This window comes from Oryza brachyantha, chromosome 3 (genome assembly GCF_000231095.2).
Source record: "Oryza brachyantha chromosome 3, ObraRS2, whole genome shotgun sequence".
Taxonomy (NCBI): Eukaryota; Viridiplantae; Streptophyta; class Magnoliopsida; order Poales; family Poaceae; genus Oryza; species Oryza brachyantha.
This window is the reverse complement of record NC_023165.2, coordinates 1,034,254-1,049,630: the sequence shown is the minus strand read 5'-3', so window position 1 is coordinate 1,049,630 and position 15,377 is coordinate 1,034,254. Positions and strand designations below refer to the sequence as shown.

At 42.5% G+C, this 15,377-nt stretch overlaps 3 protein-coding genes across 3 annotated transcripts; all 3 read right to left on the bottom strand.

Annotated features, from left to right (window-relative positions):
* Window positions 1–1,858: 1,858 nt before the first annotated feature.
* LOC102718068 (protein FIZZY-RELATED 2-like) lies at window positions 1,859–6,711 on the bottom strand. Its single transcript, XM_006650926.3, has 10 exons — window positions 5,797–6,711; window positions 5,458–5,580; window positions 5,269–5,373; window positions 4,686–4,865; window positions 4,478–4,540; window positions 4,180–4,374; window positions 3,684–3,785; window positions 3,541–3,603; window positions 3,381–3,449; window positions 1,859–2,180 (listed from the first exon to the last, which is right to left on the bottom strand). The coding sequence occupies exons 1-10, from the start codon at window positions 6,394–6,396 to the stop codon at window positions 2,121–2,123; spliced, it is 1,560 nt and encodes a 519-aa protein (XP_006650989.2). The 5' UTR covers window positions 6,397–6,711; the 3' UTR covers window positions 1,859–2,120.
* Window positions 6,712–8,679: 1,968 nt separating this feature from the next.
* On the bottom strand, window positions 8,680–10,201 carry LOC102721247 (33 kDa ribonucleoprotein, chloroplastic-like). The gene is made up of 3 exons (XM_006649237.3): window positions 9,710–10,201; window positions 9,142–9,188; window positions 8,680–9,050 (listed from the first exon to the last, which is right to left on the bottom strand). The coding sequence occupies exons 1-3, from the start codon at window positions 10,091–10,093 to the stop codon at window positions 8,705–8,707; spliced, it is 777 nt and encodes a 258-aa protein (XP_006649300.1). The 5' UTR covers window positions 10,094–10,201; the 3' UTR covers window positions 8,680–8,704.
* Window positions 10,202–11,064: 863 nt separating this feature from the next.
* LOC102720960 (SUMO-conjugating enzyme SCE1) lies at window positions 11,065–14,189 on the bottom strand. Its single transcript, XM_006649236.3, has 5 exons — window positions 14,025–14,189; window positions 13,836–13,919; window positions 11,792–11,944; window positions 11,595–11,708; window positions 11,065–11,484 (listed from the first exon to the last, which is right to left on the bottom strand). The coding sequence occupies exons 1-5, from the start codon at window positions 14,091–14,093 to the stop codon at window positions 11,422–11,424; spliced, it is 483 nt and encodes a 160-aa protein (XP_006649299.1). The 5' UTR covers window positions 14,094–14,189; the 3' UTR covers window positions 11,065–11,421.
* Window positions 14,190–15,377: the final 1,188 nt, after the last annotated feature.

Here is a 15,377-nt window from a genome sequence, read left to right as displayed (position 1 = left end):
CCTTTTGTTTCTGATACGATCGCTAGCCACTGTTTGCTGAAAAAAATAGAGCATGTGTTTTCTTTCTTTCTCTTTCTCTCTTTCTTCTGGATATGATCGATTGCAACTGTTTGCTGAAAAACATGTTTCATGGAGAAGGAATCACGATATGTTGCTTATGTTTCTAAGATAAGGGGTCACACGTTCGATGGAGGACCACTTCGACAAGAGAGGGTTGCAGTTAAAATGAAAAGGAAAGGGCACAGAGTCCCTATCGCCAAGGGCAATTTTACACAGTTTCTGAACCATCACGCGCATCCTGAACATGCATGATTGTTCATATTTAACCACTTCATGAGCGAGACCATCTGAAAATGAAAAGAAAGATCCATCCGCTTTGACATAACTAACCGTCTTGAGTTTACAATTTAAAGTTTGACCACTAATTATTGTTTAATGGTTAGCCTAATGTGAAATGAAGTTTCATGCTTATATTTAGGATATAAGTGCATAATTATTTGAAGACACAAGTTAATAACACGGTATTATTTATGAGAGTGGTCATTGTGCGAAAGTTAATAGCATCGAAGACAGAGAGTATATGCTAACGCACTGCAAGTATATTTGGAGCTTTTGGGCATTTCATGGAGCAAGAGAGAGTAGCTAAACGCTTCTAGGAGAAAAAAGAAGAGAAATCAAAGAGTAGTTGGTGATTGAAACTTGCTGGAGTGGTTCTCTGTTGGCCCAATCCAACGCACCTTTAAAAGGTGGCGGAATATTGTTAGTTGTGAACTGTGTTCCAACTTGCAAGTACATTTTGCTAACCTCAGATATGGGTGTTCATCGCGAGGACCTACCAGCAGCTAATCAGAAAATCACATCTTCGTTATGCCTTTTCAAGAGGCTGTACTGCCCCGATTACGACGTTGAACCAGAACCAATTAGACACCAACGAATCACAAGAGGAGATAATGATTGCATCGAGCTACTCAGGTGCCCGAAAAATCGGTTCATTTTCGACTAATTGCTCAAGTAATTTTACTGTGACTACCCTTTCAAGTTCTTAGGCTTATACTGATATAATTAGTATCTTAACTCAAGCAGGGTGAAATATCTCAGTAAGGCATGAATAGTCTCTGACTCTCTGTCAATACAAGAGAGTTTTTTTTTCTGTTTTTTTAGATGAAGACAGGATATGGTATGCTTAAACTCTGGACATCAGGATACGTTTTCACAATGCCTTCAACCTGTGTGTGACGGTGAAACATTCTTTTGTACTAGCTAGGCTTCAGGCAATCTGGACAGCTTAGACATTCTTCACTGATGTTCTACAGGGATGATGGTTTACTGAAAGCTTCATTCTTCAATTGAATATGTATCCACAAATTGGGTGGCAAGTAATGTACTAATGTTTCATCCTTTCTTTCAGAAGATGAAAAACACCTTGTTTATCCTGCATGTGTACGTCTACAAAATTTTAATTTTGGCTGTCATGATGTTAGCTCTTAGTGATGTGGGAGGAACGAGAAAAAAAAAGGTGAGATCCATAAACTAATTGCGATAGGATCATCATAAGCTAGTTGACACAATCCACCCCAAAAAAGTGCCCATGCATACGAATGAATTACGTCAACCTGAAACATGGCACCAGCGAAGTACAACTGTGCAAGAAACAACACCAGCTGGGCAGAACAATGCACCAGAAAATTTCCAACTCCCTACCATAACTTGGATGTAGTAAGCATCATGAGTTGGCCAGTGTTCTGAATATGTTCAGCCCTAGCATGGTACATACAAGAGCTGCAGCTCCAAGTTGACTCAACAGGAACAAAAGCAGGAGGCCGTGAACTTATCAATGACATAATGCGGATGGTCAGTGTTTCCGCGAAACAAATATTTTATCATCTGCACTCCTACTAGGCCAATGAATAAATATGTACAACGTTCAGCAAATGAGCCACTACCAGGTCTTCGAGCCAGTTTCACCATTCTGCATCCTGCTATCTCTAAAATTCGGCTAGCTTTGATGGTTCATGAACTGGTGAAGCAAGTGGTACAAATGGAATGATGTTGATGCTCATCAACACTGGTGCTGCAATAGTGTTATAAGCCCAGTGTTATTACATTACTACATTTCAGTGTCACCGGATGTAGCTCCTAACAAATGATGTGGCCCCAATGCTACTTAGGCTGTCAGAACTCTGAAATTGAAAGAGGGATCAAAGCATTATTAGAAGCTATACAATATGTGAAATTTTATACACAAGGTAATCATATTTATATAAACTAGCAAAATATCCATGCTTTGTTATGGAAATATATTACAAAATATCACATAAAATTTTTACCAACTATGCTAATATCATTGTTTGAACCATTCCATAATATCAGGAAATGTCAGGGGTAATTGTAAAAAAAAACTGTAGAAAGTAGTGAGACCTTCTACGGTGTCTGTGAGGTACATAGAGGTATTGAGAGGTGGATCATTATGGACCATTGATCTAGATAGGGGCAAGCACGGAATAAAATTATTATAATTGATGGCAGTGGAGTAATTAATTAAGTAAATTGTGCATCAATCAAATACTTTATTCTATATAGTCGGTATTGTTTAGTACAAAAAGTAAATATTCCATTCCATTAATTGAGTCAATCGATTCGTTGTACGCTGAAAAAGAGTAATCTCCAGTACATATTCATGTATTGTTGTCATTTTTACAGAATTCACATATTCTTAAGATTATTGCAGTAGAAGATTGTGCAATTGACACGTATTGACTACACTTATCTACATAATTCAGTTCTTATTTATGTAGTGCACAATTCTTTTGTATGTACCGATACTATTAAGTGGATGTAAGATACAAGTACATGTGATCATGGCCACTAAGATCAATGCAATTCTGCTTGTCTTCACGTTCATCAATCAGTGAAAATTTAACTAGAGTTCACGTGTTTTGGGGATAGTATGTAAATGATAAAATTGACCCGAACAAGGGTGGTATTTTAACTGTTCATGTTCTTGCAAATAAAAAAAATTCAAACGATATAAAAGAGAATTTACGAAGAAGTTTTTACGGTGTTATTGGGAACAAAAATGTAAATACAGAAAACCTCGCAAATCACATAAATGACCTACCGTAACTACTAAGTACCGATGAGATACTGATTTTAATTAGGGACACTTTTGCCCTTTTCTCTCTACTAGCAAATTTATCTTTTATCCTTCCCACCTAAGGACTTATACCAATACTTAAATACCTTTTACACTGGTACTTTTATTGAGAACTGTTTTAAATACCTTTTACACTGGTACTTTTATTGAGAACTGTTAGATCTTTACCCTTTTGGAAGGCAAAAACTGTAAAAGTTCGCTTAAAGTAGTATAGGAAAGAAAGTACCTGGGACTTCGGAGACGGAAAGACATTCCAAAACCGGAGTGTTTCATCACCAGCGCCAGTTACTATAGTCTGTAATTGTGAAAAAGACAGTGATGCCAAAAAATTATAGGTACAATAATCAGAATTCAGTAAACCACAATCATTCAGGAGGTAATTTCACCTGTCCATCTGGGGAGATGGCTAAATATAATACTCTATATGTATGACCTGTCAGTGTGGCGAGCTACAAAAGGAGAAGTTAAGCACAATTAATACAAGAAAAAGGTAAGGTGTAACCGAGTTAAGAATAAGCTTGTACCATACCTTTGACATTGTTGGATATCGCCAAACAATTATCTGATTCTGAGAATATCCATGTGTGCTCACAAGCTCATTAACATTCTTTGACCATACAAGATTACACACCTGTTCAAGATTCATTTAGCATCCTCATTATATACCAACAAACAATATGCTTAACTCTACAACTTTATCAATTCTTTATAAGCATCTACTGTCTTGATGACATGATATTTCTGTGAAGGTTTCAGATATGAAAAAAAAAAGGGTAAAACTTTAGTATATGAAGATAGAGCTCAGCCTGGGGGTTCTACATATTTCTGATTTCTCAGGACACTAATTATTGATACAACCGAAGTGTTCAACTTTAGCATTCATAGATTGAGAGAGTTAACGTGTTTTGTTTCACATACCACAATATTTAATATAAGGTACTATAAATAAACAAGAGATTACTACAGTTCAGAACGATAAACATGGACTGCAGAGTCATTAAGAAATTAGATGTGTAACAAAATACCTGACTGCCTGTGTCCACACAATTTAAGTGCATATTTGTGGTTGTATTCCAAAATCGTATGCATCTATCTGCAGTTCCTCCACCAGATGCAAGAAGCCCATGTAGATGAGGTGACCAGGCAATAGCTTTGACAGCTGCTGTGTGCTCAGAATACTTTAATACTGGGTGTACTGAATGTTGATTCCATACAAAAAGCTGGAAAAGAGATACATTAATATGGGCATAAGAAAATGTGATCTTGAACTTCACGTTATGCCAATGACCCATTCAAGAAACAATTCATGGACGCGCATCTTACTCTGTTGTCATTACCACCAGATGCAAGCTGACGGTTATCATATGACCACTTGAGCCCACAAACCTGAAAGGTGTTTGAAAACATAAGATGCATATTATACGATATCAAAAGGGAGTATCACTAGAATAATTCAAGCATTAGACATATTGCAAAATCATAATGATGAATAAAACATGGCATATCATATGGATTGTCAAGGATATATCACCTCAGATTTATGCCCAGCAAGTTTACTAATATAATCGTCCTGGGCACGTATATCATGGTGAAGGATGCTCTTGTCACGACTGCCTGAAGAAAGCAGTGAAGAATTCCATGCAAGAGCACCTACTCGCATGTGATGGCTTTCCATGGTTCTTATTCTCTTGCAACGAGTGGCATCCCACACCTAAATAAGATAAAAATTCAAGATCACAATTAGACAATAAATTTGCGTACCAACACCAGAGCTCAATAGGATTAATCATCGAGCAATACATCAGATTTGCAAATCGATAAATGCACGTACCAAATTCATCTATTGTAAAAAAAATGAGGACTGTTAAAGTTTAGCCATAAAACTCCAATTTATCTATTGTAAACTAGTCATGTCTAGAATTAAGTGAGAAGACTTATAATACACCAACCCATAAAATTAAGTGATGATAGTATCCCAAAAATCTTCAGATTTTCGTGAATGCACTTGTTTACATTGATCTTTTTGTTAAAGAATAGCTTGAAGCATCATCCCAAATTTTGGTGAATTATGAACATGCTATCCGATCATTTCAGATGAGAGCATGACGCCTAACCTGAACTTTGCCTTGGTTCGTCCCTACAGCAAGGTGAGTGCCACGCTGCGCCCAACCCACAGAGCAAACATTGTCATCCGCTCCCAAATCGCATAGCTTAGTGACCTGCAAAGCAATAAACTTCTTTACAAACCCCCTCCTTCAAGAACACCAAAAGGAAAATTGCATCCATGACCAAGGTTTGCTCACCTTGCTGCTGCATGCATTCCATAAGTATACACAATTCCCTAATCCAACTGCAAGGACATTATGCGAAGACCAATCCACAAGGTTCAGGTAGAAGTCATCCTGCAATGCGGGAGCATCCAGCACCTAAAAGCAACAGCGGGAAAACTCCTGTATGACCGAATATTTTGTGTAATAAACCTCAAATCCGACTCTTTATGCATGACAAACAACAGAGATTCTTGGTACAGAGCGGACGAATAATAAACAACAATCTTTTCTCAATTCAAAGAAGCATCAGAAGACCAATCAAGAAGCAATAGAGGACACCTGAGAAAGCATACGAAGAAATCAAGAAATCACCTTATAGGGCGACCTAGGTATCTTCCTGGGGCCGGTGCCCCTGGTGGTGAACACGCCGGGGAACAGCACGCCCTCGTCGCCCTCGTCGGAGAAAAGAGCGCGCTTAGCACTCCGGGGCACCTCCGCCTTGAACCTGAATATGTTGCCGGTGGCTGGTGACCCCACCGGCGACGCCCCGGCCGAGGAGGAGGAGGAGCACGCGGACGCCGAGGACGCGACCCGGTCGGGCGTGGTGGGGCCGAAGAGCGCGGCGCGGAGGAGGGCGCAGTAGGGCGACGAGGCCGGCGTAGATCCGGAGGGCGGCGCACCGGGGGAGACCACCGCGGCGGCGGCGTCGTGGGACGGCGACGGGGCGAGGTCGAAGAGCGCGAGGTTGGATCCGGCGCGGCTGGGGATGAAGCGGTCGCTGTAGACGGTCCGCGAGGCCGGCGTGGGCGCGGAGGACGACGGGGAGGGGTGCGGCGGCGCGGACGAGAGGCGGGAGGAGGGCGCTGAGGCGAGGCGGGAGGACGGGGTGGATGCCGGGGTTGGGGGCTTGGAGGAGGCGGAGTTCTCCATCGGCGACCGCGGCGGCGGCGGCGGCAGGTGGTGGTGATCCATGGGGGCGGTGGCGCGAGGGATTTGGGGATCGGAGAGGAGAGGAGAGGAGGGGTGGGTGATGGGTGCGCCGCTTGCTGTTGCTGTCGTTGCGCTTCGCGCCCCCGCGCTTTCTCTCTCTCTCTCTATCCCTTCGCGGGCTTTTCTCTCTCCCTCTCTTTCTCTTCCTAGTTTACTGGTTTTTTCGTTTCTTTTTCTTTTACTCCGTTTTCGTTTCGTCTTGTTGCCGCTTTTGTTGTTCTCTTCTTCCTGGTTAAGCCATGTAAACTGAAACGAATCCAGGTAGCAAACCGATCGATTTTTATTTGGCAATCCTAACTAAATCGGACCCTAAGATCCTGTTTGATAACTAGATCCAGGCTATATATGAAGTAAGAAAGTTAAATTAAAGTGATTTAAATTTTTATAGTTTATCGTGATTCATCACTATATTGTTTGTAATCATGAATCCAATCCATCAATTTGTGCAGCTAGGAATACTGCCTAAATATCAGAAAGTCGGGCATGGTAGTCCATACCACCATCCACCGTGTGATCAATGTAAAATTGATGTTTTCAATTTGATAGAGTAATTCCTTTCTTCAATGATTTTAAGTGAAAGCAGAGGTATGCTCCGCGAAGAGAAGAAAGAAAAAGTGAAGTAAGATATGAGTAACTCGTGACCTGCACGGCCGGTTTTATGTCATCGTTCCTGTACAAAACGTAGAGTGGTGTTAAGAATGTACAACGATGTGCATCGTAGTACTCGCCGGTGACAGCGATCGCCACATCCAACCACGACGATGTTGCCAGCAACAGCAAAACACACTCCAGGTTTTTCTTTTCTTCCCCGGGCCGGCGGAAAGCCGGCCAAAAATCGTCGAGATTACGAGTAGTTTTGCCAGATTACGAGCAGTAAGTAGTTCAGGAAAGTTTCAGTTTCAGAGCGGCAAACACACAAGCAACAAGAAGGTCAGGTGCGTGGCCGCCGGATTGATTGGAGTGGATGATGGGAAGGAGACCGAGTCCGAGCTGGACATGGGCACGCTGCTACAGAACCGATGCCTATCTTAATTCTGACGACATATGGATCACCTCGTTTTTATTTGAGCTGGTCGATTCCATCCATCTCGTGCTCGACGCTGAAATGATACAGAAAACGACGTCCCCAATCCGTGTCTTCCCATGTCGAGTTCTTCATCATTTTTATCGTCAAATGGCCAGGAAATCATCCATCCAGCGGTAGCCCAGCTATCTCCCAGAAATGAACAAATGGCAAGCAATCATGTTAGCTCCGTGCCAAATTGCACACCTGACAGGCAGGCAGGCTACGTACGGAAAACGACGTGCACCCAGGAACATATCAGTATATCACGCACACAACTCTCTGATTTTTAATCCAATCAGGCGTGATTCAGCAGCTCAGATTTGGGGCAAAGTTCAGTTGCAACCAGGAACCAACAACCAGTTGGGTTAAACCAAACCCAGGAGAATCATCCCATTTAGAAGCACCGATCGCGGCACAAAGCCACAAACACAGGAATGTCTTCATTGCAAGAAACAGGGTCCCGTCGGCTCAACCAGGCACTTCGCACGAGCCAGAAAATGCTATTAGATATATCACGGGCATCTCGCTTACTGACCCACATGCTCTTGTCAGGACGGAAGTGAATGAATACGTCGATAAACAAAACCTGAAACAAACAACCCTTGCCCCCATGTAGTGATGGGCTCAGCTACTGCATTTCTTTCATGAGATGGACAGTATTATGTGCCCCCTCCCAGAGCACCATACAAGATGCCTAAAACAAACCAGAAGACATCAAGCAGTGGACAACAGACAGCCATCAAGCATTGACAGCAGGCGTGCATGTCTGAAGATGACTGATAAAATGCACTGGAGAAGCCATTCCCTACAAACACGTACATGCGAAAAGCATATAAAGAATATCTGTTCGGACATGATACTATACGGATTAGGTCTAGCTCATAAGGTAGAGAGCACAGAGGTTGGTATTAAGTACTCAATCCGTTCCATATTATAAGATTTTTTGGATTTGCCTAGATTTATTCATGTATTAATGTATATGTTTTTGTATATGTGTCTAAATTTATTAGCACACATGAATCTAGACAAGACCAAAAAATCTTATAATGTAGAATAGCACCAAGTATTGTCACATGGTGAATTACGTTCTGTATAGAGGTTGATGCAAGAAACAACACTTCGCAGTAGAATCTTAATACAAACATCATACAGCGTAACAAAACTGAGGGAGCAAAAGCATTCATTGAGTATCTCTAATGTTCAAAGTTTTCAATCCAGTAGCCTTCAGCCCCTGTTACTGACAGCATATGATATCTTGATAGGCCGGCCATGCAGTTCAGATTGATTCATTCCTACAGCCTTCTCAAGCGACTCATCATCCTCAAAATCAATGTGACAAAAACCACGAGAATCACCTGTTCTCTTGTTGATAGCAAACCTTATCGATGCAATCTTCAGTGACTTGAAGAAGTCTCTTAGGTCTGTTTCTGTAACATCCCATTTGAGATTACCAACATATGCCGAAAGACACCCATCAGCTTTCTTAGGATCAGTTTGAAACTCTGTAGTCTTTTTCCTCTTCGATCCAGCAGCCAACCTGCATCTTTCAACCCTCATAAACCTGTTGCCACTGGAAACATAATGCGTTTATCAGTTTAGAGGAAATGCTCGCCAGCACACTTCCATGAGTTTAGGAGAACTGAATAGTCATTCAAGCTTACATTTTGAATCCGTCAAGCTCAAGAGACTTCATCGCTACTTCGTTCGACTGAAATGGCATCGTATAACAAAATTAGTCTGTCAAATCGAACTAAAAGATGTCCTCTTTTTTTTTTATTTAACACAAGTATGTTCTATGAGCCATGAAAATTACAGAGATAGCATGAAACAAATCCAATTTAAAATTTTATCTCTTTATCAGCCTTCAAACTAGTCAGGATATACACTTCCGATGCGTGTACAGATGCACAAGGATTGTAGTAGATGTTCAGGAATACAGGGCTTAATATCATATACAACTAAAACGACATACAGAGAACCAGAACGATAACCAAGTACTAGAACAAAGGAAAAATGTACTAGTGCAGTGCAGCCCATAAGACTATTAGTCATAAGAACAACTTGATCTATAGCAAGCCATCACAGCATGCTGATTTAAGATTTCAGGTAGAGAATGAAGCAACAATGGTCTGCAAAACAGAGCTTGCTCGTCCAGATATGAATTCTGAAATTGTTTTTACTGCAACATCAAGATCAAAGCGAAACGAAGCATGGTAATTCGACAGCTACCTCAAAGGAGACGAAGGCGAGGCCGCGGAAGTTGCCGGAGTCCGGGAAGCGAGAGAGCTGGAGCGACCGGAGCGGGCCGAACCGCTCGAAGATCTCCCGGATCTCCGCCTCGGTGGTCGTGTACGGCAAGCCGCTGGCAACCACCTTGCCGGTTTCGTAGATCCCCGCCTCATCCTCACCCTCCTCCTCCTCCTCCCCTGCCGCCGCCGCGGGTGCCGGGACTAGCACCTCCAATGGCTCGGGCTCGGGCTCCGGCTCCACCGCCGGCCGGTCGCCGGCGGCGGGGATAGGCTGGCCCCACTTGTCCCTCTTAGGCTTCTTCCTCTTCTTGCCCTTCCCGGTGCTGGCCTGCTTGGTTCGCGGAGTCTGGTCCTCGGCCGCCATGGCCTAAACCCTAATCCTTCCTCCGGGCTTTGCCTTCCGCGCCGCCGCCACCGCGGGTTATGCTATCCTTGCGTGTACTCCTTCCTATGCGGCCACACTGCCAGAACTCAGAAGATCACAACCGTCCATCTACTGGTAACTACCAGTGACTACTTCCTCAGTTTTACTGCATAAAACTTTTCAGTTTTGTTTAAATTTATTTAGATGTTAATAAATCTATATACATATATATATATATATATTATGTATTCATTAATTGATGAAATTAGTGAAAGCTAAAAAGTCTTACAATATGAAACGGAGGTAATACAAAATTGTGTTGAACAATTGCCTGTCATTTATTTTTAGTGTGGACTTACACCTCTACTTAATATATGAGCGACACTGCGCCAAGTATTTAACATTTGAAACAATATTCGATTTAACCTCTCAAATTTTAACTATTAATTTCATATCAGAGCAATTTTATAAAACGTATTACTACGGAAGTACTTCCAAAGACAAATATATAAGTACTGCTCTCCCCATTTCATGCCGTAGACTTTATAAATCAAGTTAAGATTAAGTATGAATCTAGACAATGTAACGGAAGTATTATTTGAGAAGTTATTGACAATGAATGTTACGTTTTTTTGGACAATCTTGATCTAAATATTAAATGTTTACAATTTGACAAAATCATTATCTAAATATTAAATATTTTACGATCGAAAGAAGTGCATACACATTTTATGGACAGGAGTTCACGGCAACTATTCTGGATATAACACAAACCTGGCAGTTCTGCAGATAATTGCGACTGTGAGCAACCAAACCATTTATATTGGAGATTGCAGCAAGTCCATATTCAGGTTACAGAAAAATCCGAGCGCATCAAGTCCACATTCACATTACAGAAAATCTAGCAAAGAAGGTGCACTGCGCGTAATACGCCTTCGAGGTGAAAGATATCAGAAATTTTTACGGAAATATGTAAGTTGCCAAATCTTGTGGCGAACTGTTATGTTTCATCGAACTTGGGTTTTCATATAGAGTAACATAGACATAGCAAATAGCAATACTCCTGAGATGACCTGGCAAACCAATGTTTGACATTATCCCATAAAGCAAGCACTCAAACGGCTGAAAAACCACAGTTAAGAAAACCGTTTACAACCATGACGGCTCTCACAACACAATTAGTTCACGACGATGATAATACTTCTCAAACTCTCAAAGAACCCTTTTTCCAGGTTATATTTTGGTCTAATCCATATTTGCAGGGGCACTCATTTTAGATCTAGCAAGAACTAAGCGAATGTGCAGCATGGGTCCCTATGCCAATATTCTCAGACAATTGGAGGGTACTGCTTGGCCTGCAGCCGAACACGCCTCTTGTATTCTGTGGGATCCTGCAAACCCAAAGAGGACATTAAAATTACAAAACTGAATATCACGTTATTCATAGACTCCAGTAAAGATTAGCTGGACCCTGATTGGTCACTTTTTGACAATGGCTAACCTGGATAAAAAGATGGTAACCATCAGTCTGAGCAGGATCAGCAGGATTTGGCTGATCGAGCAAGTCCTGGATTCCAACCAGGATTTGCTTGACGGTAATAGCAGGTCTCCAGCCCTGAAAGCAGAAAATCAGGACAGTTATAGCATGATATCTAAATTAACATTTCTTAAAATCTAATAAATTCTTGTAAAGCTTACGCTGTCTTCGTTAAGAATTGAAAGGCAGACTGTCCCTGAAGGATAGACATTTGGGTGGAAGAAACCCTGGGGAAACTTGCACTTGGGAGGTTTGCTAGGGTAATCCTCACTGAAATGAAGAGTCAGAGGAAAGTATCCACCTTCCCAATCAGTCTGCCCAAAAAAAAAAGGAGATGGAAATTAGTTATATGCTTCTATGTGCAATGCCTTGTTACACTACCTGAACAAAGAAGCAATATAAGAAATACTTGCGAAGTATGGGAAACTTGAGAAAGTAACATACAACAAGAGCTTGTGCAGGCATTCAAAGCATAACATCAATGAACATTTTAGAAATGTTGAAGACTGATGGAGCAAAGAAAACAATTTAGTTGTTAACAGAAAAGAAAACTCTTATCAAGGGGGGGCGGATTACTGTGTTGCACCAATAAGGACATGCTTCAAAAGTATTCCAAGTACTAAAAAAAGCTGCAATGCACAAATATGGACATGTTTCAAAGGATCCCTACTTGATTTATCTTCGCATCTGATAGAAGGAACAGTAGCATAGCCCTAGATCAGATTCGATATACCTAGGAATTGGCAGGACTACCTAGGTTACCAGCAAATTCATGGGTTTCAGATTTTGAAACTCTAAGATAACAATTACTGGCACTGGCAATACATGTAAAAATATGAAACTCTGGATGGCTGTGTGTTTCTTACCAATCATATTGGCTTAAATAGTGTGAACCTTGGTTCACATCGCAATAACCATCGTGCAGAGCATGCTAGCAAATTTAAAATGGTAGCACCTCAGTGCATCTATATTTTAGGCAACATTTTTACAATATCACCCGTATAAAACGAAAATAAACAGGCGAGGTATATGGCCAAACTTTGGATGAATCCAAGAGTGTTCACTGCCATCTAAAACAATTCATTGAAAGCCATAATGTTTTGGTTGGAGATTTGAATGGCCTATAGTTCGTTCATTTCCACTAGCGGCAGCCTGGAGCTCACACTAATCAACGCTAATGCACTCTTGTGGGTTGCTGGATTGGAGAGCATGGGCATTAATTAGTAATATTAATGAGGTGCAAATTTGTCTATTTCCTCCAGCAGTTAAAATGCATTGTTCGCCATTAGAGCATCATCCATTAGCAAATTGAAGTCATATGGCACATGCCACTTTTATAAGGCTAGCTACATCTTGGCAATTCCTGCTCAAATGCTCTCAAGTTTATTCAAACTTCTTCCGGACAAAACTGTACCAACTAGAAATCAACGTATTCTACCTCAAGGACTATTAACTTAGTCAAACTCCTGAAGGAGAGACTGGACATGGTCCCTCATGCAGAAAGCCATGCACACGACACACACAATCGCAGTTCATGTTTGCTGTCTTTTTGTTGACGCTGCATCCGACAAAAAAAAAAAAAGCCCGCGACAGCCCACGACAAATCAGAAAAATCCAGACATACTTATTAGTTGTTTTTGTTCTTTTGTGATGTTCTACTTATTAGCTTCGCCTATTAAATGCTAGAAATTGCAGAAGTCCACATGCACAATTCAATCGAATTTAACACGTGATTTTAATTCCCAAGCCGCCTTTTTACATATCGTTTGAGGCAATACTCCCTTCATCCCATGGTATGCAGTAGTTGCTATCTTGCTGAAATAAAAACTCAGTTTAAAGCATGCTAGCACATCATGTAAAAGCCCGGTGACAGTGAACCAGCGCTCAACTTAGATATATGGTGCCGAATAGGTGAAAACAGTTCGGCTCACCCTAAAAAGAGCCAACCTTTTCGCATCGCAAAAGCAGCAAACCTCAAACTCAGCCCATGAGCACAAATGTACCAAGGGTCTACGGCACGATCCCTAAATCCGATCTCCCGAAAAGCTCCGCCCCCAAGAGATCCCGATCACACAGTGGGTAGCTAACGGGGGTAACCATCAAAACCAATCATGGTCCAGAATCGGACGAGAAGTAGAACTAGGGACCCTCGATTTTTCCAAGTTCTACTCTTGCTACTCAGTGTAACATTAGGGCGAAGCTTACCCCTTGCTTGCCGGGGATGGTGCAGTGCCAGATCATGAGGTTGACCGTCCCGTCGGCCATCGTCTCCGGCTTAGCGACGAAACCCTACGGAACCACAGAATCAGAACAGATCAAGCAGGCGGCGCGACATGTGAAAGGGGGAACAAAGAAAGAGGAGGGAAAAAAAAACGAGGATCGAGAGGCACCGACGTGTGGGTGGTTCTTCCTCCACGCCTTGCGCTCCTCGGCGAGGCGGCCGCGCGCGATTCCCCCCGACATGGCAGCTGCGGCGGCGGCGGCGGCGGTAGGCGTCCCCTCCTCTCGCGAAACCGCTGCGTCGCTTGGCCTCCGGCGTGGGGTTTGTTTGGGGGTGCGCAAGTCCACTCGCCTCGTATTTTTAACTCCGCCTCCTCCCTGACAGGTGGGGCCAACAGTTCCTCCCCGGGCCCACCTGCCAGCGGGCACGGGCACGCGCACACTGCGAGGCGGGGACCGCAAAGGGGTCGGGGGCTGTGGGCCCCACTCCCTAGAGAGAGGCAGCAAAGTTTTTTTTTTAAAGAAAATCAAAAAATATCATGGCGTTTAACGAAAATACTGACAGAACCTATCTACGGTAGAATTTTTTCCCCTTTTGTTAGCGGGAGGAAATTAATTGTTTTTTCTTTCCTTCTTTTTTTTCTCTCTTGTTTGTTTGGAGCATCTGGTTCGTCCGATGGGCGGTCGCTGTCGCGCGGGTCAACGTTGGATGGATGGATTGCGGGGGGTGTGGTACAGCTGGATGGATGAGCCGACCCGCCGAAAGGGGCCGGGCCGAATCGGGTTCGCGTCCCGCGTCCTTTTCCTGCTAGCCCGGGAATGGGATACTCCTCCTCCTCCTCCCTGCACCGCACACCGGAAAAGAAAAGAAAAGAAAAGCCACTTCAACTTTGCTGCTGATTTGCTCGCTGCCTGAGAGCGAGAGCCCATCAAAACCTGGCCCATGAAGTGGGTGCTCCACGGCCCAACAGTTCTGAGAGGCCGATGTTGGCGTTGGCCCATTTTGGTACGGCTGCGTGGCCTCCGATTGGTTGACAGGCGGCTGACCAGTAAGAACCCTTCTGTCTCTGCGGACATTGATGAGCATTAATAATCCTCTCTGGGCCAGCTTGCTGCTGTCGGATACGCTCGGTCCCACAACAAGTGTATTTCGTCTATTTTATTTAAAAAAATATATAATTAGTATTTTTATTTTTATTAGATGATAAAATATAAATAGTATCTTATATTTGATTATTTTTTAGTTTTCTATAACTTTTTTCGAACGATCGAACGTTAGACACAAAAATCTATAAATACAATTATATTGGGCTGGCACTGCTTTTTTTCTTACCAGATCAGTTTTAGTTTTTGTTCAGCTACTTCAGTATATATGTATACCGTCTTGGCGATGAAAACTTTAGCCACTGACCGGATGGTCCGGTCGATACTTAGGCTCAAGCTGAGAGCAGGGGCCTAACTATCTTGTCCTGCCTCTCTGGAATTTACTAAAACTAAGCCTCTAACTCACACAGCTCACTCAATAAT

Excerpts from the sequence above, each read along its gene's own strand:
- LOC102718068 (XM_006650926.3), bottom strand. The coding sequence starts at position 6,396 with ATGGATCACCACCACCTGCCGCCGCCGCCGCCGCGGTCGCCGATGGAG. Across the intron at positions 4,541-4,685 it reads TTGCTGGGCATAAATCTGAG|GTTTGTGGGCTCAAGTGGTC; the intron begins GTGATATATCCT and ends AACACCTTTCAG. Across the intron at positions 4,375-4,477 it reads CTGGTGGTAATGACAACAGA|CTTTTTGTATGGAATCAACA; the intron begins GTAAGATGCGCG and ends TCTCTTTTCCAG.
- LOC102721247 (XM_006649237.3), bottom strand. The coding sequence starts at position 10,093 with ATGGCGGCCGAGGACCAGACTCCGCGAACCAAGCAGGCCAGCACCGGG. Across the intron at positions 9,189-9,709 it reads TCGCCTTCGTCTCCTTTGAG|TCGAACGAAGTAGCGATGAA; the intron begins GTAGCTGTCGAA and ends ATGCCATTTCAG. Across the intron at positions 9,051-9,141 it reads GAGCTTGACGGATTCAAAAT|TGGCAACAGGTTTATGAGGG; the intron begins GTAAGCTTGAAT and ends TTATGTTTCCAG.
- LOC102720960 (XM_006649236.3), bottom strand. The coding sequence starts at position 14,093 with ATGTCGGGGGGAATCGCGCGCGGCCGCCTCGCCGAGGAGCGCAAGGCG. Across the intron at positions 13,920-14,024 it reads GGAGGAAGAACCACCCACAC|GGTTTCGTCGCTAAGCCGGA; the intron begins GTCGGTGCCTCT and ends GTGGTTCCGTAG. Across the intron at positions 11,945-13,835 it reads CCATCCCCGGCAAGCAAGGG|ACTGATTGGGAAGGTGGATA; the intron begins GTAAGCTTCGCC and ends TTTTTTGGGCAG.